Source organism: Lepidochelys kempii, chromosome 19, assembly GCF_965140285.1.
Source record: "Lepidochelys kempii isolate rLepKem1 chromosome 19, rLepKem1.hap1, whole genome shotgun sequence".
Taxonomy (NCBI): domain Eukaryota; kingdom Metazoa; phylum Chordata; order Testudines; family Cheloniidae; genus Lepidochelys; species Lepidochelys kempii.
Window position 1 is genome coordinate 10,970,651 of NC_136398.1, and position 24,274 is coordinate 10,994,924.

The window sequence follows — 24,274 nt, forward strand, 5'->3', positions numbered from 1 at the left end:
GCACCAGGGTCCCTCTCCCAGCGCACACACGCACGCAGAGCAGAAGGTGCCCTGTGGTTTCCGCCACCCAGAGATGGGTCCCAGCCCCAGAGCCCAGCTGCGACCTCGACCTCACCACCTGCCCCGGCCAGAAGACAACCCTGGCTGGATTGAAGGGGAGGATATGGCCATCCGGGGACAGGAATAAAGCACGAGCTGCATACATAACTCAAAGCTCATTAACGGAGCCATGGCCCCATTCTTCCAGCTCCTCACCCCCGCCACAGGTAACACGCCCCTTCCTCAGCTCCCTGCCCCTCCACACCCCTTTCCACCCCGCCAGGAAGTGGCTGCTAGAATAAGCTCCAAATCCAGACCGAGCAGGATGGGGCCAGGGTAGAATTCCCCCTTATGACTTCTTCTCTCCTCCATCCCCGCTGCCTGCTCTCGCCAGCTAAGTGCCCCCCAACCCTCGCCCCACTCTGCTAAACTCACCCCAACTTCTTACAGATGCCAGCCATGCATGCCCCGGGCAGCCAACCAAACCGCCCCTGAAGAGCGCCACAAGAGGGCTGGACTGTGCCTCACGCCACCTGGAAGATGTGGGGGGTTCCCGGCTGCCCCCTATGAGGCGCACAGACTGCCCCGCTCCAAAGCAAGAGAGCCAGGAGGTCTCCAGCTACCAACCAGTAGGCTCTTGCTCAGATTACAAGCCCAGTGCAGCTGGCAGCAAGAGGCCCAGGACTGGCATAGCAGAGGGTGAGGCTGGCTAACACAGAGAACGCTTGCACTGCTCCTTCCCCTGGTCCCCCGCTTGAGTCCTTTACTTCCACGAGCACCAAATTCTCGCCCCCACTCCCCTGCTGCACAAGCTCAGCTGACCTCGCTGCCCTTCGGTCTCCCGCACCTGCTAGCTCGGCTGCCAATGTGCCAATTTCACCTGGGCCGGACCTCGGGGAGGCCCCTAGAAGCCGGCGCCGGGGCCATGTGCACGTGACGTGGGACCTGGATGATGGGCTCGAGGGTGAGCTACACCACTGCCAGAGTGGGGTGGGGTACAGGAGAGCCCGGCTACGTGGCCCGCTTCCAAAAGCCGACCGGGCAGAGAGGACGAAAGCACAAGGGACACTCACCCGCTCTAGGGCTCTACTTAGACCAGGGCACATGGTTGTCCTAACATGGGCCTCATCCACAGAGACCATGCAAGAGGTGGCTGAAGTGGTCAGCAGGGCGGCGGAGGGGGGGAGGGGAGTGAAATATCCTTCAGCTCAGGCCAGAGCTTCAACACTGGACGGCACCTGATGGGAGAGAGACAGCTGGAGGGGGAGACGGAGAAAGGAAGCGTGCAGGTGAGGGAAGGGATATTAGCGACTATCCGCTTAACTCGAACCCTCCTCGCCTCTCGGCCCCAGTGGGCCGTAGACAGGCAGTCGGGCTCACACAGACCAGAGCACCATGGCCAGGTTTTACATGCAGGGTGCAGATGGAGCGGGGTGTGGGGAGCCGAGTGGGGCAGGGAGTGAGCCTGTTTCATGTGTCCATCCTCACCTCACCGCGCGTTCCCGCCCCCCGCCAGCAAGCGCCACAATAGCATTCAGCTGCCTTCCCCGAATACTAATGAAGCCATTATGCCCCCCGACTCCAGAAGGGGTTATTCATTCCCCTTCCATAGATGGGGAAACCGAGGCACGGAGCTTACAGACAAACTTTTTCAGAAGTAGCCCCTAATTTTGTGAGCCTGCATTTTCAGATATTCAACCTGAGATGCCCAGGGCCTGGTCTGCAGAAGCACTGAGCATCTGCAGCTCCCATCGGTTTCAGCTGGAGCTGTGGGTGCTGAGTACGCTGCGGGCGTGTCCACACTGTAATCGACACCTGTGGCTGGCCCATGCCAGCTGACTCGGACTACAGGCCTGTCTAATTGCAGTGTAGACGCTCGGGATCAGGCTGAAGCCCAGCTCTGCCACAGGCTCCCTGGGGGATTGTGGGCACATCACTTGGTCCCTCTGTGCCTCAGTTTCCCATCTGTAAAACAGGGAATAAGAGCACTTGGGGAAACCGAGGCACTGAGAAGGGACGTCACTTGCCCAAGGACACATGGGGAGTCAGTGGCAGAGCTGGCATTAGAACTCAGATCCTTTCCCCATGCCAGGCTGCACACTCCTCCCTGGCCGGGGCACGCCAGACCCAGCCGGTAGCTGCAGAGGGAGGCGCCTGTAGGGCCGACAGTTTGGCCCAGGGGAGGGAGGGAAAAGGAGAGGCGGATTTATTTTGCAGTGATGCAGGCAAAAGGAAAGAGGCTCCTGAGCCTAATCAGGTGCGAGTGCAGAGTGTGTGTGAGAGAGGAAATCAGCAGGCTGCAGGCGAGCTGCTGGCAGGGAGTCTCCACTCAATCTTCCTGCAGGTTTCAGGCTGTTAGACAACTGGGCCAGAAGGCCTGCAAGTGCAATCAGCATTTAACCACTAGGACCATAGCAACCTCCCAGGACGACAGCAATCGCAGCCGTCGGCGGAAGGGGGAGGGCACTTCCACAGAGTCAGCCGAGGGGCAGCCACGCCAAGGGGGCTGATGCAGAGAAAGGAACAGCAGCGCACAAGGGGGTGGGGGGTGCCACGACACAAAGGCCATGCGACCACGCGCCTGCGACACCGAAGCACTATGGCCCAGGGGCAGCTGTGCAACACGCCCCCTCCAGCATTGAGGCACAATAGCAGCCGTGCAACACCCGGATCCCCCGCGGAAGCACTTTTGCACAAAGGCAGCTGTGCAATCACAAGCAAAGCTTTGTTGCACAAATACTCAGCGGGTGGCAGGTAGCAAAGAAAAGAACCTGAAAGCCTCTGCACTGAAAAGAAGAAATAAATGTCAGGCCCAAACCAAAGAAATAAATACCAGGGGGACCTTTGAGACCCAGGGCAAGGGAGGAGAAGTCTGTCCCCAGCCACCACTGCCCCATCATTAACCCTTCCTGTCCAACCCAGCCACAGCTGCGCTGCTCCCACCTCCCACCGAAAGGCAGTTCTGCAATTTCAGACACAGCCCTGCGAGTCCTGCTTTCAAATCAAGCCTCTTCCCTCACTCAGACTCAGGAGTGAGCAGTGCAGTGCCGAGCTGCTTGTTAACGGCCGCTCATTAACAGCCCTCTGGGATGAGCAAGGTACCTAGGGCACCTGCACCTCCGACTTTAATGAGCTCCGTCACTGTCCTGAAGCCCTGAGCCACAAATGAAGGGGCACGGGGCCTTCTCCGTGACTGATGCCGGACTGCCAGGAGCCAATCATCGCCAATTTCACCGGGTGGCGCAGCGGCCAGCATGGCCAGTGGAGAGAAACAGACAGAGAAACAAGCAAATCCTGGTGCTTGGCTCTATGGGGGTCACCGTATCCCACAAAGCAAGAGAGAAGCCACCAGGAAAGGGAGGGACCCGGGCAGTTGACTCGTCGTGGCAACTGCAGGGAGGTGGGGGAGGCAAGGCGGCGGCTGCCGAGAAACGCCCTAACCTCACCACAAATGCATGCACACGCCCCCAGAACGCTCCCTGCACCTCGGCCCTGTGCCATGAGCCAGGCCACCACCCACAGCCGCCAGTGGCCCCTGCCCGCCGCCAGCTGTCTCCAAGTCAGTGGGGCACAGGGATGAAGTGCTGCTTAGCCTCCCACACGGGGGGGACACAGTAGGGGACATGGGGCGGACACCCCAGGGGAGCAGGGAGCAAGAGCCCTGCTATGACATGCGGGGCGGGGGGGGGGGGCGCGGGTGTGACCTCAGCAGGGGGGTCTCCCCCGAAGCAGCTCCTGCAAGCTCACCATTCCCACCTCCTCTCGCCTTTCCCAGCTCCCGCCCCCGCCCCCCGCTATGCCCGAGGGGGCAGGGCAGTGGCTGCGGCCATCCACACATCCCGAGAAAATACAGGTGTGCTCGAGGCCACAGGGAACATCTTCACTTGCTGGAGCCCAGGCTGCAGGGGAGCTCCCAGGCTGAAGGGCGGGGAACCTGGCCCCAGACCACTGTGACTCATCCCCTGACCCATAGAGAATGAAAGGTAAGAATCCTGGTTTGTCCCTGCACCCGAAATGCACCTGCACCCAGGGCAGTGCCTTGCTGATAGCTGAGGGGCCGGGAGCCCAGAGTCAGACTCTGATTTCAGTCATGCCACTGCTGTCAATTGCATCACTGACTTCAGACGCTGACTGCAGCTCCTAGCGCTTAGGGCCAGACCCATGTCACATGGAGACCAGACTCTGTCCCGACTTACATCCTATGCGACACAGGCCAGTTTTGTGGTCCAGGCCCACAACAAGCATCCGGGAAGCCACGGTCCAATCTTGCTGTGCCACCGACTCCCTGTGTAACCTTGGCCAAGTCAGTTCAATGCCCCATGCCTCAGTTTCCCCATCTGTAAAGTGGAGACACGTGGCTACGTGCCCAGGGGGCTGGGAGGCTCAGTTTTTGAAGCTTTTTGACAGGAGTGTTAATACCCGGGCAGGACTCAGCCGCTACGCATCAGCTTGAGGGCCTTCCCCTCCAGCTTGCCCGCCGCAGCCCACTCCCTTCGAAGCACCACACATCCACCTGTCACTCCCAAAGCCGCCTTCCCCCCATCAAACAAGACCAACAGCCCCTGCAGGCAGCCTGGAGCTGGAAAAAAAAATCCCCGCCCTCTGCAGTGCAACTTCCTGGCTCCACGCAGGATCCCCACCCCCAGGACAAGAGCCTGGCTCTTTCTGCTCCTTCCCAAGGTAAACGCCGGAGGCCCTGGCTGTGTAGGGCTCTCCGGGAACTCCCAGTGCCCCGGCTGCTCCTGAGGCAGCTGGACTGGGACACTGGCCTTCTTGCTGACGCACCATCTTCTGCTCACCGGCTCCACACAGGTAGCCCCATGGCTTTCTGTTAGCTGGGAGGGAACCTTCCACAGGAAGGAACCCCTTGCCCTGGTCCTGGAACCACTTGCCCATTGGGCTAAGGCCTTTTAACTCAACATACAGCAAACAGGCCAGCTAGATTAATGGAGCAGAAAGAGATTTTTGAGCCACGAAGGTTTTCAAAGTGTCCTCACCCCCCTTGTATAGAAGAAATTGAGTCACAGAGAGGGGAAGTGACATGCCCAGGGTCACCAGGCCAGGCAGCAGAAAAACCTGAATAGAACCCAGGAGTCCTGGCTCCGAGTCCCTTGCTGTAAATTCTCCCCCCAGAGCTGGGAACAGCAGCCAGGAGCCACAGCTCCTATTCCCGCACTTTGACCACACCCCCGCCCAGCGTCTGGAAAAGATCCCAGGAATCCTGACTCCCAGCGACGCCTGCTCTAACCATTGGCCCACATTCCCACGCAGAGCCTGGGCGAGAACCCAGGAGTCCTGACTCCCAGCCCCTTGCTCTGGCCCATAGACCACGCTCCTCCCTACACATCTTTCCAACCGCAGCCGGAAATTAAATTAAAGAGGAAAAAAAATACTTCCACAAGCCTGTTTTCTAGTCAGTCGCTAGCTCCTCCCCGGGTGACAAGCTGCTGGTGACAGGAGGAGGGGAGATGGGCGTGGGGAAGACAAGCAGAACCATGGACATCGGGCAGGCTTGGGACCCCCCTGCCCTAATCCCTGCAGGGTCCAAGCACCAAGCCGCCCCCGCAGTGACCTACACAAAGGCTGAGTGCCACCCACGGCCCACTCCACCTCCTTCCCCAGCAGCTCCCTCTGCCACCCCCTGCTAAGCATCCCCAACCTCCAACCCCGACCCATGCGGGGCTCTCGGCTGCCTCGTTAATGTTTACTCCGGTTAGTTTAGCAACGGCAGGTTGCTATGGTAACCTTGCAAGCCATGCTGCACCATCGGGGCGACTAAGCCACGCAGGGCCCCCGTGATGTGTGGGTGTCACCTTGAAGGCTCTGCGGGGTGCACCCAGAACAGTCTGATCGGCGGGCTCCTTGCCGCTCGCTCACTCGCACAAACATCTTTACCCTCAGAAAAACCACACCTCCTTCCCCTAAGGCAGGGAGTGGGGTCTAGTGGCGAGAGCGGGGAGCTCGGTGTCCGGACTCCTGGGCTCTCTTCCCGGCTCTAGGAGAGGATTGGGGGTCATGCTGGGAGTCAAGACACCTGGATTCTGGACGTCAGGACCCACGACTGGGAGTCACTCGGAAAAAGCACACCTCCTTCCCCTAGGGCAAGGAGTGGGGTCTAGTGGCGAGAGCACGGAGCTCGGTGTCCGGACTCCTGGGTTCTCTTCCCGGCTCTAGGAGAGGACTGGGGGTCGCGCTGGGAGCTGGGAGTCAAGGCACCTGGATTCTGGATGTCAGGACCCACAACTGGGAGTCAGCGTGCCTGGCTCCTACCCCCATCTCTGCCATTCAGCGTCTTTGGCCAAGTCCCCATCCCTTGGCTTTACTGGACAACAGCGACCTCCCCTCGCCCCAGAGTGGCCGTGAGGCCTGCGCACCCCCTCCCAAAACACAGGGAAGCAGCTCCCCTGAGGCCTAGCTCCCTTCCAGAGCTCCCCGGGCAGCTGGCGCAGACCTACCCAGCGGGGCCCCTGCGGCCGTTCCCGGGCGGCTGAGCAGAGGGCAGGTGAATCCACCAGCCAGCTGAAGCCCGGCTCCCTTCAGCAATCACAAGGTTCAAGTTGCACAAGCCTCCCTCCCTCTCTCACTCGCTCTGTGCTGAAGGCTCCTTCGATCCGACTGTCTGCACCGCTCTCTGCCAACACGCCTCTGTGCTGCATTATTTATAAAACATGGGAGCAGAGGGCTAGGCAACAGCTGCAGAGCACTCGAGAGCGCCACAACCCCGCTGGGCACGGCCCCAATTCCGGGGGGCTGCACGTGGGGGAGGGGGTTGGGGAATTTTCCCATTGGTCTGCAGAAGGCTTGCCCCTTTTCCTCCCCCCCGGCCCGTGGCAGGGCGAGCACGGGCGGCTGGGCCGGTGGGGGGCGTTTCCCACGCTCTGCCCGCTCAGGAGGGGCCCCACCTTCGGGGGCGGGGAAGGACGATCAGGCACCTCTCTCCCGTCCGCAGCCCCTTTGCAGACCGGGGCTTCCGCCAGCTACATGATCCAGGGCCGGCCGCTCCATGAGATCATCCCTCATCGGGGGGGCTCTTCCCGGTCACGTGGCGTGGGGTCACCGAGCTCCAGCATGTGGAGGGGGCCCAGGCTTTCCCGGCTCCCCCACAGGCACCCCCGGCACCCTAAGCATCCAGGGCAGGGCTGCGAGGTTTCCCACCCCGGGGACAGGTGGGGGAAGACATCAGGGCGCGCTTTCCCTGCTGGAGACACACACGCACACACACTCGGGCACACCCGTGCAAAGCCAGGGCCATGAGAGCAGAACCCCGCCCGCCCCCCCCTCGGAAGCCCACGCCTGCTGTTTGCTGGAGCAGCCGGGGTCCGTTTGCGGTCTCCGACAAGGCTTCCTTAAGCCCTGGGAGAATTCCTCACCTCCTCCTTTCCCCACCAGCCCCACCTTCGAGACCGGGGAAGGCCGGGTTAGAGCTTGGATTTTTTATTATTAATTTCCACAGCCACATCGAGAGCTCCCCTGCCCCGCCCCACCCCGCTCCCCTCTTGTTCTCCCGAAGATCTGCACGGGCTGAAGCGGAGCTGGGCTGCCACTAGGATTAATTCTGCATGACTGCCCGTCTCCACAGGGGTGTCTAAGACCCTTAGGGCCGCAGCAAGCTTTAAAATTCCTCCAGCCCAACTTAATTCCCTCTTTCTGAGTTGCTGGCACATCTGCGGCAGCTGAACGTGGACAGACTGGAGCACCCAGGAAGACAGACAAGACTGGGGGTGGGGGGTAGAACGGGCTGGGCCTGAACTCACTGGCAGACCCCCCCCACCCCCTGAACTCACTGGCAGACCCCCCGCGGACAGCAAAAAGGGTCGGAGCAGCCCCTCACTCCCCTGCCTCCCCTCTCTAGGACAGGAGGAGCAAGCTGGCTGCAGACCCTGTGACATTCTCTCTACGGCACCCATGCCCTCATCGTCAGCCCACCCCGGGCTCCCCTGGCCTCTCCCAGGGAGGAAGGCTGGATCTGCTGGAGTCAGGCACAGGGCTAAGAGTTTGGCGACCTGCATCCAATGCCCTTCTCTGCCCCAGTCTCTCTGAGTGAGCCGAGGCAAGTCACTTCTCCCCTCTCTGCCTCAGCTCCCTGTCTGTAAGAGGGGGATAATACACACAGTGCAGCGGGGCTGGCGGAATTCATCCCTTGGTGGTCTATAGCGACCCGAGGGCACCACACCAGCATGAGGGAGCTGCCAGTTTCATCAACAAGAGCACGTGTGTGTGTCCAGAGAGAGAAACATGGCCCTCCGCACGCACAGAAAACAGAATCATCACCCACAAGTGATCAAAAATTTCTAGTCAGGACCCCCACAAGCATGAGATTGGCTTAAAAATAATGAGATTTTTAAAATACACATTTTGGGCCTTTTATTTGCTTTCTGGTCTTTAACCCGTTAGGGATTGTGTTTTCCAGCTTCTCTGCAACCACACAGGGGGAGGGAGAGAGAAACACACTTTTTTTCCTTCTAAATGGAAGCCAAGAGTCTCCTGTAATCACATGACTCCGGGAGCTGGGGCTTTAAGAAAAAATAGAAAGTGTCACAAGAGCTGGGCACTGCAGAGGGCCAGAGAACCTCTCTGAGCACAGAAGCTCCACAAATGCACACACACCTGCAGCACCACTTAGGAGAAACATACCCCGACCTTCTGTGTGGCTTTGGATTTTCAGGCATATCGGCTGACCTGGCTGGTCAAACCGATGGAGTTAAATGGAGCAGGGGCAGCTCTAACAGGCAGCCCACAGGAGGGTAAAATAAAGTTACCCTTGCAGAAATGGTCCCATTACATTTGATTCAGGCTCTCCTGCTCTGCGAGACGGAGGAGGACCGCGAGGAGTTTTGCTCAGCTCCCTTGTCAAAGTGATTCTGGTGCCACCTTACAGAGGCCTGATTTTCAGAAAGCACTGAGCAACCCTGCCTCTGAGAATCAGGCACCTTTAAGGTGCCCAAGTTGGACCCCCAAAATCACTAGGCACTTTAGAAAATCTTGCCCTACAGTTTTTAATAGTCTTTCCCCACCACATGAGTAATATACAACAGAGCCAGTTGCAACGATGACATTGGAAACTACCAGCCAGGTTCTGCTCTCGGTGTAAATCCAGAGTAACTGCTCTGAAAAAAAAACAGTTTACACTGGTGTGAACGAGTGCAGAATTTGGTCCCCCAAGAACACCCTGGCAATGACTCCGCAGCCATGTGGCCTCTGCCCCACCCACACAGTCTAACGCACATACCCCTACCCCCATGGTGCAGAAAGGGTCTCTTGGCACTCTCTATTCTCGCTGTCCCATAACCCCACGTGTGACTCCAGCAGCTCCCCCTCTGAATCTTGTAGCAAGGCACTGAAGAGCCGTGCAGCTGCTCTTACAGGGAGGTGTCGGTGAAAAAGCCCCCCGACAACCCTTTCAATAGCCACCCATCAGACATGGGCATTCACATTAGCTTTCCTGTTAAAGTTACAAAATCCTGGGGCCAACGGTGCCAAGTGTGGGAGCGGAGGGCGCCGGGCAATCTTGCACGATCGGGCTGTGAGAAACCTTGACGAACACGAAATATGCGAAACCAGGCCACAGCGTATGACCCGCTGCCCTGGGAACAGCTGACGTTCTCTCTGAGCCATTACCTCTCACATTGCTCTTTGTGGACTTGAACCCTCTTAGCCCCCTAGCCAAGCCTCGCTTCTCTTCCTGGGGTGATCAGTTGTTTAACTGAACCTTTCTTCTAGCTTAGATTGGAAGCTCCCTGGACCGAGGGTCTCGTCTCTGCCATTGGCCTGTGAGACACCATTGTGCACGTGTGGTGCCATATAAGCCATAATAGCATGGGGCTACTAGTAGGCTGGATGGTCTAGTGGTTAGCACACTGACCTATGACTCAGGAGACCTGGATTCAAGTCCCTGCTCCACCACCGACTTCCTCTGTGACCTTGGGCAAATCACCTAGTCTCACCCCCTAAGCTCTATGGGGCAGGCACCATCATTTACCAGATCTTTGTACAGTGCCTAGCACCCTGGGTCCCAACCTGCCTGGCCTCAAGGCATGACCGCGGCATAAACGTCTAATAAGCAACATCCTGACCGGATAGCTGCCTTGAACGTATCAATGGTGGCACGGCTTAGAGCTGATTAGAACCAGGGTTTGTCTGAAACAGCACGCAGCTGTGTGTCTCTCTCCTTCTCTCGCACACTCCCCCCACCCCGCTGGCATTCCCACAATGCACTGGAGCAAAAGAAGGCAGAAAACGTTTCCTTGCACTTTGAAGGCTCAGAATCCTAGGAGCTGAGAAATTTAGCCCTGGGGCAAAGCTGACCTGCAGGGGAGGGGAACAAGGTGCCCCCTTGCTGCCCCCTCCTGAGAGCCAGAGCCCGCTCTCCAGCAAAGCCACCCCTCCCATTGCAAGAAGAAATACCCTCAGCGTGGGGCACGAGAGGGCCTGCCCCCTGCCACTTGCCCCACTTGCCTAGGAGACGAAAGGAAGGAGTGGAAGTCAGCCCATCCCAGCTGCTTGCAGAGCTGCAGCTACATGCATTTAAATCACTTATATCTTTACTTTCTCCTGCGCTGGCTGTGAGATGGGCTTTTTTTGCATTCGTAATTAGGGGGTGGAACAGATGGCAAAGGGTTCGTTTAAAGTAATGCATCCATTAAAATAACCTTCGCTGTCGGGGACTGCGCTCCGACAGGGGCTTGCTTCACCAGAGGCGGATGGGGAGGGGAAGCCTCATTCTGCTGCAAGGAGTTGGACTTCAGGAAGCAAGCCTGGTGTTCGAGAATTGCCTCTGAGCGGCACGCCGCAGCCAAATTCAGACCTGTGACTCCATGGAAGTCAATAACCCAGAGCCCCTTATACCAGGGCTGCATCTGGCCTCTTGTACATACCTAGAAAGTGAACAGGCTCACATGTGCCCACCTGAATACCACCATCATGGCACTGAGCAAGGCATGGCATGGTCTGCACACAGGACTAGGAGCCAGGTATTCCCGGATTCTAATCTTGGCTCTGACAAAGCCCCTGCTAGCATGGCTTTGATCAAGTCACAGCCCCAATCCGAGCCACGGTTTCCCCATCTCTAGAACGGATAATGGTACTGACCCACCTTGCAATGCAGCAGTTGTGAGGCTTGTGCAAAGTGCAGTGAGCCCCCCAGATAATCAGTGTTAGGTAAGTGAAGGGGACCTGCTGGGGACCCCAGAATTTAGCACAATCCATGAGTGTGGCTTCCCCTCCGCCACAGATCCACCAGGGTGACTGATTTCTAAGTCTTCTCCAAGAGATTCCTGTAATTCTGGGAGCACCACTGGGGGCCTGGCATTTTGCTGAGATGCAAAGACAGCAGTGATCAGGTTCTGCTCTCGGCCACACTGGAAGGAATCCGGATTTGCTGATCCGCAATCCACCTGAGGGCAGGGAGAGCAGAACTGGCCCAGCATTTACACTCCAGTTGTTGCATCTCAACTTCCTCTCCCGGACGTCCCCAGGGAACGTAGCCCTATGACAGCACAGGGAACCCCCCAGAGCAGAAGCAAGAACACCCTTCAGCACCGCATGCCCACTGGGGAAGGCCTGGAGGGTGGGGGTGTGGAGGGGAGTGTGCTGGTAAACCCTGCAGGGTCCAACTAGAACTACCCAGACCGGCCTGGACGAGCTACAGACCCCTACAGCCCTTTCCTCTCCTCCCCAGTGCCCCCAGCACCAGCCCCCACCCCGGGCTCTGGCTCTCCCAGTGCAAAGCCGAGGTGGGACTGAGGAACAATCATTAGCCATTCCAGGCCAGCGGCAGCAGAAGCCGCCTCTCCTGTTTCAGCCCTGGCTCCCAGGAGAACTAGGGGAGGCTTTGTTCAGGAATCAGAGAGCAGGCCAGAGAGAGAGACGGCCCCTGCCAGCACTTGTGTTTCACTCCCATGGAATGCTGGGGAGGGGAGGGGAGTCAGGAGCCCCTGCAGGGTTTGGGGCTGGGCTGGAGGGTGCTTCTCAGCCTGGGGGAGGGGGGGGACGGGAGATGGCTCTGAAAGCAGATGTTTGCCTGTGTCTGGTGAGGAGCTGCAGGCCTGTGCTGCGGGGGGGGGGGGGGGAATGTGTGTGTATCAGAACATTTCAGGGGTGTACATATATGTGATAGGGGACAGTGCCTCTTGGCTTGGGGGAGTGTAAATGTGTGTTGGGTGAGTGTGTGCTGGGGGCACCCTGGTGTCAGCGATGGGATACTAGCGTGCACTGGGGTGCTAGCTCGTAGGCAGGTACTGCGGCTCCTAGCGCATACGTCTGTGTGCCAGGGGCTGCAGTTAGAGCGCTTTGTGTCGAAGAGATGCCCACTGATTTTCTGGGCTCTCCGTAGGTAGCTGAGATCCCCCGCTAGCAAAGAGGACTGCTGCTTGCCGGAGGGGGTGCAAGTTGGTGTTTTTCTGCTTGGCAGAGAGCAAAGACCTCCACAGCCCCTCTCCTGAACATGGGGATGGCCAGGGGGGTAGAGAGGGGAAAGAATTTCACACAACACACAGTCAACCTGTGGAACTCCTTGCCAGAGGATGTTGTGAAGGCCAAGACTATAACAGGTTCAAAAAAGAACTAGATAAATTCACGGAGGCTAGGTCCATCAGTGGCTATTAGCCAGGATGGGCAGGGATGGTGTCCCTAGCCTCTGTTTGCCAGGAGCTGGGAATGGGCGACAGGGGATGGATCACTTGACAATTCCCTGTTCTGTTCATTCCCCCTGTGGCACCTGGCATTGGCCACTGTTGGAAGACAGGATACTGGGCTAGATGGACTTTTGGTCTGACCCAGTAAGGCCATTCTTATGTCTGTTCTTCCTGCCCCATCGTCCTGGGAGGAGAAGGGGTCATGGGGAGCTGGGGGGAGTGGTCAGGGAGGGACACAGGCAAAATTTCAGCCTGCCCATCCATGTTCAAATATTTAGTGTGTGCTTGCTAGGTGCTTCTGCTGCCTTCAGGGCATCCCTGCCTTTGAAGCATCTGAGAGAAGCAGAGGTGGGAAGGGGGAGGGAGAAAACGGGGCGGGTGTAGGGGGTGCGGAGGGAAGGAGGGAGAATGCCAGGCCCCAAAACAAGTTTTGTGGATTGTTTTCATCTCCTTACAAACGGCTGACAGGGACACTGCCTGGGGTGAGGAGCCCCCTGGATTGGGGGGGGGGGGGAAGAGGGAGGGAGGAAGGCACCTCCACCCGGGCTCCTTTGGCTTGTGGGGAGGGGTGGGGGAGGGAGACAGGAAAGCAGGAGGCTGCAGCCTGAGGATTACAGCCCCTGGGGCTTCGGCTCAGGAATTCACCTTTGATCAGCCAGGCGACAGCTCCGGGCTAGCCAGGCCTTCGCCAGGCAAGGAACCAACCCAGGCACCGCGCCCCATACCCTCCTCCATTCTGCCCCCACCCCGAGCCCAGGGGCGAGATGGCAGCTTGGCTCACAGGGAGCTGGCCCCATCTGGACCTCGCACACACGCCCGCCTGGCAGCCAAACAGCAGACCCCCCCTGCCCCCCCAGTCTCTTTCCTTGCCCTGTCCTCTCCTTGCTCTCCACACCCGCTACCCAGCACCTCAGAGCTGCCCAGCTGCGCCCAGGGGCCAGCAGACAGCTGGGACGCATCAACAGCCAACATGAGCAGCTGGACTGGGCCTCGGCCTTCGCTAGCACATTAGAGGGTGCGGGGGCGGCCATCCCCACCCTGTCACACAGAGCTCGGCCCCTCCATTTTGCCCCTCCTGCACAGCACCCACGAGACCCACGCCAGCTCCAGCGGCACTCCCTGCTCTGCACCTGCAGACCTCTGCCCGCCCCGTGAGGTCCTGCCACCACACCTCACCCTAGACGCTCGGCATCCCCCTTTGGTCACAGGTCAGCCCAGGCCTCTTCCCCCCAGCCCTCCCCAAGGGGGTTCACCCCAGCCCCCAGGGGACGTGGGGGGGATATGGGTGCTTCCTTGTTGCCATCCTGCCTTTCTCTTCCCCACCAGCTCCCCTGGGCATGGCAGGCCCAGCCCCATCCTCACTGCTTCCCTTGTTTGCATACCCCAGGGTTTCCCACATAGGGGGGTCCCCCCATCCTGAACGAGGTGTCCCCCCTCTGGCCCGGAGCTCTCATCATGCTCACCCCCAGCCCTCCCAGGATGCAGCTTTTCAGGGATGGCTGTGCTGGGGGGTGGGTCGGGGGGAGAGACACCACAATATCCCATTAACACCCCGTGGTTGGCGGAAGCCAGTGGACTTGGTGCGCATGTTGGGGACACCCGGGAGAACATGCCAGGTGAGTGGGAGCTGCTGGGGAAGCCGGCACCGGGGGTGGGGGCATTGCAGAGAAACCAGCTAAGACCTGGTTATGGTGGGACATGGTCCAAGACACTGACCAAGGATGCTTTGGGGAAAGCCCATGCCGGGCCAGAGCAGTATGTGCCCAACGCCCCTTCACCAGCTGCAGAACCAGGAGCCTCCCTTGCCATGGGGAAATCCCTGGGGGTCTCCCCTCCCACCCCAGTACACACAACATGTATGGACCCCCAGCAATCAGAAATGGAAGAGACCTCTGGGTAGCAACCCCTATTGGTGCAAGGAAAGGAGACCCAGGGATTAGGGCATGGGCCTGGGACTTGGGAGCCCTGCATTAATTCCCTGCTCTGCCATAGACCTCCCCCACCCCAGACACTTTATCATCCGTGCCTCAGTTCGCCTTCTGCACAATGGGTAACAGCGTTGCCTGACCTCCTGGGGCATGTGAGGACAAATACACGGAAGACTGGAGGCACTTAGGGATTATAGTAAGAGGGGCCATAGAAGTACCTAAAAACCGTGCCCAGCTCCCCATCCCCGGCCAAAGCAGGCTCAGAGCCTGCGACACGCTGACCGAGATGGTAGGCCACGCTCCCAGAGCTCCCACTGCCAGGAACTTCCTCCCCTGACAACAACCGAAGTTTTCCCTCTGCCTCCCTTCCTCTCCCAGTCCCATGCAAACTAATCTCCCTGCAGCCTTGGCATATGCCCCCAGCCCCATTCGCTCCAGCCGTTTGCCAACCTATACTTATTTAGCCCCATGTCAGCTGGCCTCTACAGCCCTGGATCTGTTTTGCTGCTCTTCTCTCGACCCTCTCCCAATGTGCCCGGGTCTCCCTTGGTTACAAAATGCCCAGAGCCGAGCACAGCATTCCCAGGGCACTGGTGCTGGGACAATCCAACTACCTGTAGACTTACTGCCACTTCTAAAAAGCATCCAAAATGCCAGGAGCTGCAGGAAGTGTTACAAAGGTGCCAATGGGCTGGTGGATTGGTAAGTAAGAGAAGGGCTCCCCAATGGAAACCCCTCCAAATCACAGCACAAATAAAACCCTCCCCAGATCCCAGTCAGCCTCCCTTGTTGGTCCTTCCAACAGGCCCCGACGGTCAATACAGCCCAGCCTCTCATCACACAAAGCAGGGGGTGAGTGGTGCTGGGAGGAAGGAGGACACTAGCTTCCTCTGTTCCAGGTCTCAGAGCACATAGGCCCAAGGCTACCCTGGCTTTCTTTGTTATCATAACGGCCACGCAAGTATGCAAACCACTCCCTTTCAACCTGCTGCCCACTGTCACATTTCGGTTTCTCCTGGCCATTACTCCTTCCCACATTCCTCCCCTCTCCTCCAAGATCTGGTTCGGCTCGTTTTCCCATGGGTTTCTACTAGCCACGCTGGAAAACAAGGAACAAAATCAGAAGACGATAACTTTCCCTAAATATAGCTTTACATTCTGGCAGCAAAGTCCCATCCAACTTGAATGTCCTCCACAAAACCCAAATCTTTGTTCGTTATTTTCTGGTCTCTCCAGAGCCCGAGGGGTTATTTTCCTTCTGTCTTGGAGTTCCCGGCTCCTCCCAGTTTAGTGTCTTCTGGACCATCAAGACTGGTTCTAAAGCAGCCTCTACTAGGCACCAAACACTAGGCCAGGGGTTGCCTTTTATCATCCCTGCCTGACCACAATCCTTCAGCCACTTTTCACTCCCCACAGGTGCTCACTCCAGGCCAAGACAATTTAACTTTCCCCGTAAGATTTTGAGAGACCCTATCAAAGGCTTGACTAAAATCCAGGTGCATTACAGCTCATCCACCACACTCCCCTAAGAGCGTCCCTTGTATCATCCCATCCCAAGGAAAGCCATCACATTTTATGCTGGGTAAATTCCTGGGGGCCAGCTGGCGTCAATCAGCATACCACCTGGATTTACGGCACTGCAAGATTTGATCTTTATCGCACCAAGGTTCCATTAACCTCTAGATATTTAGACCCTGATCTTGCACAAACTAACATCCAGGCTTCGCTTGGGTAGACCCATGGACGTTAAGTGCCAGCACAAGCCTTCAGAGCGTTGGGACCTTTGACATTTTTCTCTTAAGCGCGCCCCTTTAGTTAATGTGGGAGGATAGAAATTCCTGGCCAGCAAACGCCAGGATCACGGCATCCTCCTTTCGGAAGACCAGTACCATGGTCAATTTTCCCCAGTCTCCCCATATCTTGCCATTTGAGGATGCATCGGCGGTCCCCACGTCTCCATGCACACATATGTTGAGTGGTCGCTTGCCCTCCCTGGTCGTGTCTGCCAGATGTCAGTGTGTCTCGCCCCACTTCTCCACCCAGGGGTGTGCCTGGGGGAGTCTCTCAGTCCCTAAAAAGTGTCTTTATTCCTACCTTTGCACACACGGCCCCTCCCCACCCACGTCTCAGCTCACCTCCCCCTCTCCTAACCCATCATCCCCACATCTCTAAGCACTTGCCTCTGATGGGGCCATCCCCCCACAATCCACATTGTGGCCTCTTCTGCGCCCACCCCGACTTGCCATGTATAGGAAAATCCGAGTCTCCCATGCACATGACCAAGTCTCCTGCTCCCCAGCCAGCATGGCCTGCGGCATCCCTTTCGCCCCCTCTGGAGGGCCCAACGGCTGCTGCCACTTCTCACTGGCATCTCTGCACTTTGCACCCAGCCTCCGCCTGGCTTCAAAGTCAAACCACCACCTCACACGGCTGCTGCTCCCCACCTGGGCTGGCAGAAGAGCTCCACCCTAACAGACTCCCCTGGCCTGGGTACCAGGCAGCTGTCTCCCGCTCTCCAGCACCTTGCAGCGCAGAGCCAGGTTCACTTTTGTCCCACAAACCTGGTCTGGTCTTACCCCTCTCCCACGGCAGAGACACTGACCAGCCAAGCGGAGGTTGCAGACCACGGGCCACTATCAGCCACTTCCTTTAACCACTAGATCCCACTCCCAGTGCTGGGAACAGAACCACTGCTGTCAGAGCTTTTGGGGGGAGGGTTTGGGGTCTCTCAGGCTGCTATTGCCTCACCCCTCCCTTGGATTGAGGCAACTCTCCTCTCTAGCAGCTCGCTCCCGGATGGAGGGGGACACACCAAACTTCACATACACGCGTATCTCTCCCCAGCTCGGCTCTGCATGCATCCTGCAAGCTCTAACAGATGCTCCCCTGGGGCAGCCCTCCTGCCCAGGCAAGTAACTAGCCCCAACGGGCAACCCATTGTTTGGAAACCTGCTCCACCCAACTTTCCCCCCAGCACCCTGCTTCCCTTGGGCCAGGGGGCTCTGTTAGTTAATTAGATCCCCTGAGTGGTCTCTCCATGCTCCGGGAACCTCCCCGCCCCAAGGGCGTTGGGGGCTAGCAGCCTTCCCCATGCCAAGAAAACATCAGCCTGTCTCAGTGCTGGGCAAGGTGCAGTGCCGGGGAGCAGGGCGGAAGGAGAGGGATGCGTTTCGCCATCAAACGTTTGACTCCCGTTGACGCCCTTCTCCCAGTTGTGGCAGGACTCTCTGATGCCGATTTTTCTTCTTGCAGCCAAGACGCAGGGGGAGAGCCGGGTCTGTGATGGCCAATGGAACCGGTGATTGATGCCAGCCCAGCAGAGGAGACCGTCATGCCAATCTTCCCCATATGCAGCCCCAGCAGCAAACTCACAGAGAGGAACAGGGACTCATCCCCCCACTTGCCCCATGTATCTTTGTGCTTTTCTGAGACCAAGCCCAGTTCAGCAAGCTCCCAGCCCAAATGGACGAGTACTGCCAAGCTGGAAACGGGACGCCTTCCTCACACACCTTATCACATTGCAAGCACATGCTACCTTCTCGACAGCAAGCTAGCCTGGGCCCTGAAGACAGCCCAGTAAACTCCAGGCTGTTTCTCTTTACACCGCTAAACTATCTCGAGTGTGTCACATCCCTTTCATCCCGGGCTCCAGAATATACCCCACTAAGAGTCGCAGCGGGCATCCCAGAGATCACATCTGAAGAAAATTACAGCCTTAAAGCTATGTTTTGCTGTGGAAACAAAATACTTACCCAGGTGCTCAAGCAAAGGTGAAAGGGTGGGCAATACAATGCATCAGTGTATGTGCACACGAGGGACCAAAGACACATGGCAACGGTTAGTGCAAAGCACCAGTCTGAGCATGCAGGAGAGAAGCGGTGCACTAGTGTGCAAAGAAGCAAAGGTGTCCTGCTGGTCCATGCAATGCACCAGTACGTGCAAGGAGGCATTATGACTGGCCCTGCAACGCACAGGGGGTCACACCAGTTATTTCACAGTGAGTAACACACGCATGTGAACAAAGCCTAGGAGCCACAGAGCACAGTGCAATGCATTCACACATACGCACCAGCCAGAGAACGTGTCATGGTGGTCAGGGCACTGCCCCAGACATGCACAGATGCCCCAGTGAGCAATGCAGTCACACGTTTATGGAAGAGAGCCAAAGTGTCCTGGGGAGCTGTGCAATGCTCCAGAATGGGTGTGCGACAGAGGCGGAGTCACAGCAAGCCCTACAACGCACTCTTGTGCAACAGACAATGCCTCATAGCAGAGCAGAGGGGCAACGAATTGCACCAGAGAGTACCAGTGTGGGAAGGGATGTGTCCCAGAAGGCCAGAGGGCAACACACTTTTCATGCTCCCCAGCATGGAAGACAACACACAAGCTCCAAAGCAAAGCTTTACCTTTCAAACACCCCAAAAGTCAGGGCTTTCGAGCGCCCCTCATGCATCACCTGACATAGAGGTGGTGGGGAAAGGCCGAGCCAACAGCTGAAAATGTATGCTTATTCCGGACAGATGTCCAGGTTATCAGCAGGGTTGGAAATGGAACAGCATCTCCTGCTGGCTTTTATTCCACATGGATATAAAATGTACGTTTCACTTGACCCTTCCAGGGATCTGGCCAAAAACATGGTCTACACACACCACACAATGGGTTTGCTAAACATCTCAGATCCGAGTTGCTCCTCGCTCGTACCAGGTGTAGAATCAGGAATAACTCCAAGTCAATGGTGGCATGCTAGAGGAGACGACAATGAGCCCCCATGGATCTGGCGAGTCGACAATGGATACATTGATCACACGCACTCAATGAGGGGCAGGATTTTCACAAGTGACTTGGGATTTTGGAGGCCTGACCTGATCCACTTTAAAGGGGCCTGAGTTTCAGAGGGAGGATGCTCAGCACTTACTGAAAACCCAGGCCCTTTTAAGAGTTCTCAGGTTGGGCACCCAAAATCACTAGTCACTTTAGTAAGGCTCAGCCCGACAGGACAGCACATACCAGACTGTCCATTACCGAGCATCGAGCGCAAGGGAGAAGATCTTCAATGCAAAAGACCCATCGCACATCCAGCCAGACAGAGCCACAGGCTGGTGTCCAAAGCCCCTTCTCCGTGGGGTGCTGGGCTCCACTTCCAGGCAGAAATCCCCCCCATCCACCCACATTACAAGTCCAGAAGTAGGAAAGGGCCCTCCCCACCAAAGCCTGTTTACTGAGAGCTGGTTTCCAGCACTCGAGAGAATAGCAGGAGCATTTCAAGGCCCTGTTTCCACTTGGCTGACACACGCTATTTATAGAAGCCTACAATTCTCCCAGAGCTTTCCTCGGGATCTCAGCAGAAATAGACTGCCCCGGGTCCCTGCTGCCTCTTCTAAGGAGGCCAGGGCAGGCACTCTGTCCAGCCAGCCCCTTCAAGCCTCCTATAACCTTCCATCGCCTCTCCTGCCCTAGCCTCCAGCTCCCAACTCTGCATCACGTCCTTGCCCACGCCGTTCCCACCATGGTGCCAATACGTCTCCTGCAACCCCCCCCGTCCAAGGCAATGGGGCCAATCCTGCTCTGAGCAACACTGGTGCCAACCGGGAGCAGCTCCATGGAAAGCAATGCAGCCAGACTATTCTGCGTTTGCTTTAGGGGAAGGGAATGGGGTGCCTGCTCAGTGCAAAGCCAGCATGAGTGAGGGCACAGTTAGGTCCAAGGGGCTAAAATCGTCCCGCCACGTAACGGCCCAGGAGGCAATGGACTGCGGTGGAGTTGCACCAGGCATGGTTTGGCCTATTCCGGTTGCATAGGCATAAAGAGCAGCATTTCCCCCTCCCCCTCCAGATCCCACAGACAACAAGACAGTCACTGCAAGGGGACACCTAATGAGTCATCACGCCCCGATTCAGCAAAGCTCTGAAGAGGTCGCATTGAATTCAGTGGGTCTTCAGCGCCCGCTTAAGTGTTTGCTGAATCAGTGCCTAAGTTCTTAGGGCTCCCGTCTGCTCTCTGTCACGGTGGTGTCAATCTGGAGTCACTCCACTAATCGCTGGGTTTATACCAGCGAAACTGAGCTCAGAATAGGGCTTTTGAGCTCCACTCCCAAAGCAACATGCCAAGTTCTCTATGCACAGGCCACCTGGTCTTGCATGGGGAGAAACTGGCCCCTGCCAAGTGAGCTCGCAGAGTATTCAGTCTCCTCAGCCTGGCTGCTAGGGTAGTTTGATTTTCTGGATGTATAAGAATCTCAGTGTTTTCCAACTAAGCACCCAGGGGGGTAGTTCTGGTCTCCCACTAGTGCCGCTCAGTGGAGTTACTCCAGCAACCCTGTGTCTGGGTCTGAGCTAAGAATTCCAGTGTGTTATTTGCAAGCAGGGGGTGCAGCACCTTGGCACCAAAGGGATCTAAAAAATATATATATATCCAAAAGAAAAGACTCTTACAAAAATCTGGCCCCTAAGAACTAGCTCTCTAGAATTTAAGGTAGCAGCAGGGTCTCCAATGCATCCAACTTTGTGCAGCATTCCCCCCTGGACAGCCCAGCCAAGCACCTTCACCATGCTTTACTAAAGGCCTTTATGAACCATAAAGAAAACTCCCCCCCCCCCCCCCCACATACACCCCCCCCCACCAACCAAAGGTCTATCCCTCTGCTGTCCAGTCCAGCAGCCCCCACCCCTTTGGGGGTGGGGGGAAGCACAGCAGGAAGGGCTGGGTTGATATCACAGAGATACAGGCGCAGACAGGAGAAAAGAAAGATCACCACAAATTTTGTTGACATCCTTCATTATAACTGCCGCCTGCCTTCTAGTGGACAGAAGCCAGCCTGACAGCTGTCACTCAGCAATCCCACATGCAGGGGGAGGCAGGCAGAGGAACCCTGTGAAATCACATCCCTCCAAAAGGAAACGCATAGATTCCAGGCTTATTTATTTATTTAAAGAAGTAGGCGACTTTGTTCCACAGGTAACGCTGGCTCCAGTAACTCCCCCCGCCCCCCGCCCTGCCAGCGCGCACACAACTCTGCTTGCCAGACAATGTCTCCCCACCCCAGCCTTTACCTCCCTGCCCCCCCCCCCCCGCCGCCTTCATATCCCCCTTGCCAAACATTTCTGCGGCTTTTGCTCCTTGAACTGCAATTAAAACTCCAGCAATTTGGGAACAACTCTCACAGAGGATGCAACTTCACCCTGCCAAACGGGGGGGGGGGGTTGGGGGGGAAATGAGCCAGAGCCAGGAGGCGTCTGTCCCCGACACCCCCACGCTTTTGCCTAGAACCAAACCCACATGCTGAAATAATAAAGGACTGTTGGCTTGATCTTCCATTCCAAACCCCCCCCCCTCCCCTCGCCTCGCCACCCACCCTTCCCTTTCAAAGCAGCTCCCCACCCACCCACCCCCGCCACTTAGTAAACATATCCTCTTACTCTGGGGCTTCTCAAATGCACAGCCCCTGCCTGCATCGCCCCCATCTGCATGTGCAAGGCAAGATTAGTGTTTACACCTAAAGCGATTTGCGGTAGGGATTTTTTTTTTAAAAGGGGGGGGGCGCGCACACACACACAGAAAGGCAGCCACCGAGAGATGGAGAGCATATTGCAAGGCAGTCACCGGAGCGGTGTGGGCTTCGGGGAGGGCGGACAGGAAATAAGAGAAATACAACCCACTTGGCCTCAACTGCTGCCAAGCTGCTACACGGGGAGACAAAGGCTGTTTCATCTGGACTGCAGGCTGCCCTTTAACCCCCTCCCCACAGAGTTTGCTGCCCAAGCACTCTGCAGCAAGTTGCTAGATTAGCTCATTACCGGGGGGGGGGAGAGGAAAGGAGGGGGGGGTCGATTGGCAAACCCAACAGCCCCGAGCGGAGCAGCGGCGGGGTGGGGGGGGGTCCCAGGGGCGGGGGGCGGCAGGGAAAAGGAAAGGTTGGCACTCACCAGCCGGCTGCGGGGCACCCAGCCCTTCCGAAGCCGCCCGCCGGGGCAGGTTTTTCTCTTCCACGGGGGCTGAGTCTTTGCTGCCAGAGAGATTCATGGAGCCCTCAGCACCACCGGCCACCTTCAATGACAGCATGTTCATCGCCTCCGCTCACATTCTCCTCCGGCAGCACGGCTGGACACGGCCCCCCCCCCTCCCCGCCTGCCCGCCCCCCCCCCCCCGCCGATCTGCCCCGCTCCCTCCCGCCTCTCGCTCTCTCCGCCTGGGAAACACACAAAAGAAAAGCCAGGAGCAGAGGGGGGCTGCGGGGGGGGGCGGAGGGGGGGTTGCAAGCCCGGGAGGAATCGCTCCCCGGCTCCGCGCTCTCCACCCTCCGCCGCGGCTCTCGGGGCTGGGTGGGAAAAGGAAATGAAGACACAGAGCAGAGCCCTGGCTTTTGCAGCGGAGGCTGCTCGTCCCCCCCCCCCACCTTCTTCTTCTTCCTCCTCCTCCTCCTCCTCCTTCCCCCCCTGCTCTCTCCTCTCTCGCCTTCTGCTGCGCGCTGCCTGCCGGGCTCCGCCGAGCCTGCCGGGGCTGGGGACGGGCTCGCCGCCGCCTGCCGCTCCCGAGCGCTGGGGGCTGCTGCCGCCGCCGCCGCCTGCCTCCGACTTCTGCTTACCTTCGCCTGTCAGCCGCCGGAGCCGAGCCGGAACCCCAGGGAGCGCTCCGGCGGGGCATGCCGGGGATTGTAGTCCCCGCCGAGCCCGAGCTGGGGCGGGGGGCAGAGCCCGGCGCGGAGCCGGCTGCGAGGGCTCGGAGCCCCCCTCCCAACCTCCCGCGCCCGGCCGTCCAACTTCTGCCAAGTTTGGGGCTGAACTTTGCACCCACAGCCAGGCTCCGGGGCCCTCCGGACGCAGCCTGCTGGGAACCGCAGGACGGGCTGGTTGGTTGTTTCTATTTTTTGGGGGGGGGTTTGTCCCCACCCCCACCCCTGGGATGTGGCACCGCTGCCCTCTGCTGGGTGGAATCGGAACTGCTCCGCGGTGTGTGTGTCATAGGCTCTCTACTGCTCGTGGGGATTCGCCTTTCGCTCCCGGCGGGGCTGCTGGAGGGTTGGAGTTCTCTCCTCCCTGCTGTTGCCAGGATATTCGGGGGAGAGACAAAGAGAGACAGTCCCAGGGAGCTAGCGGTTGATGATCTTGCTACCTAAACGCACACAGGATGGGAAAAATCCACTTTGTTTCAGCATTGCCCAAACCCCAGTGTTTTTCTCTTTGGTACTCAGTCAGTACAAACTATGGCACTGGGAGGGTGGCACCAGGGTCTGGGCCCATGGACTAGGGCTCAGGACAGGTGCTGGCAAAGGGACTGCCTTGCACTGTCTCCGGTTTGCAGGACTCAGCACTAGGGTTGGGGCAATGCTGGTGGAGGGTCTGGGGGTTCCCTATTTCTGGGTGGGGTGGCTGTGTACATTCTGGATGACATTTTCAAAGCCATTCGAGAGGATCTAGACACCCCATTCCCATTGGGAAGGAAGCATCCAAATCCTGTACGGTGGCTTTGGAAACATCAGCCTAAATATTCAAGCCACCTCTATGTGACTTACTCGGGGTGAATTCCTGCTTGGACTCCATTTGTGCTGGGGTTGCCATGGTATTGGGTGTATTTATTAAAGCCCCAGCCCCTGGAGTCATGTGAGTACAAGAGACTCTCAGCTTTCATTAAAAACAAGTAAGTTTTTAACCCTGGTTGTGGCCAAAAGATTGAAAATGT

The 24,274-nt window shown here is 57.7% G+C and overlaps 1 protein-coding gene across 5 annotated transcripts in view; it reads right to left on the reverse strand.

Moving 5' to 3' along the window:
• Positions 1-23,384, reverse strand: part of AHDC1 (AT-hook DNA binding motif containing 1) — a 103,764-nt gene extending 80,380 nt beyond the window's left edge. For 2 of the 5 annotated variants that reach the window (XM_073318040.2, XM_073318036.2), the window contains exon 1: positions 22,522-23,010. In XM_073318040.2, coding sequence (XP_073174141.2) covers positions 22,522-22,663 — 142 coding nt within the window. In that variant the 5' untranslated portion in view covers positions 22,664-23,010. Of the gene's footprint in view, positions 1-22,521; positions 23,011-23,050 lie in introns of those variants that run through there. The other 3 variants (XM_073318038.2, XM_073318037.2, XM_073318041.2) reach the window with 3 other exon arrangements.
• Between the last annotated feature and the right edge of the window lie 890 nt (positions 23,385-24,274).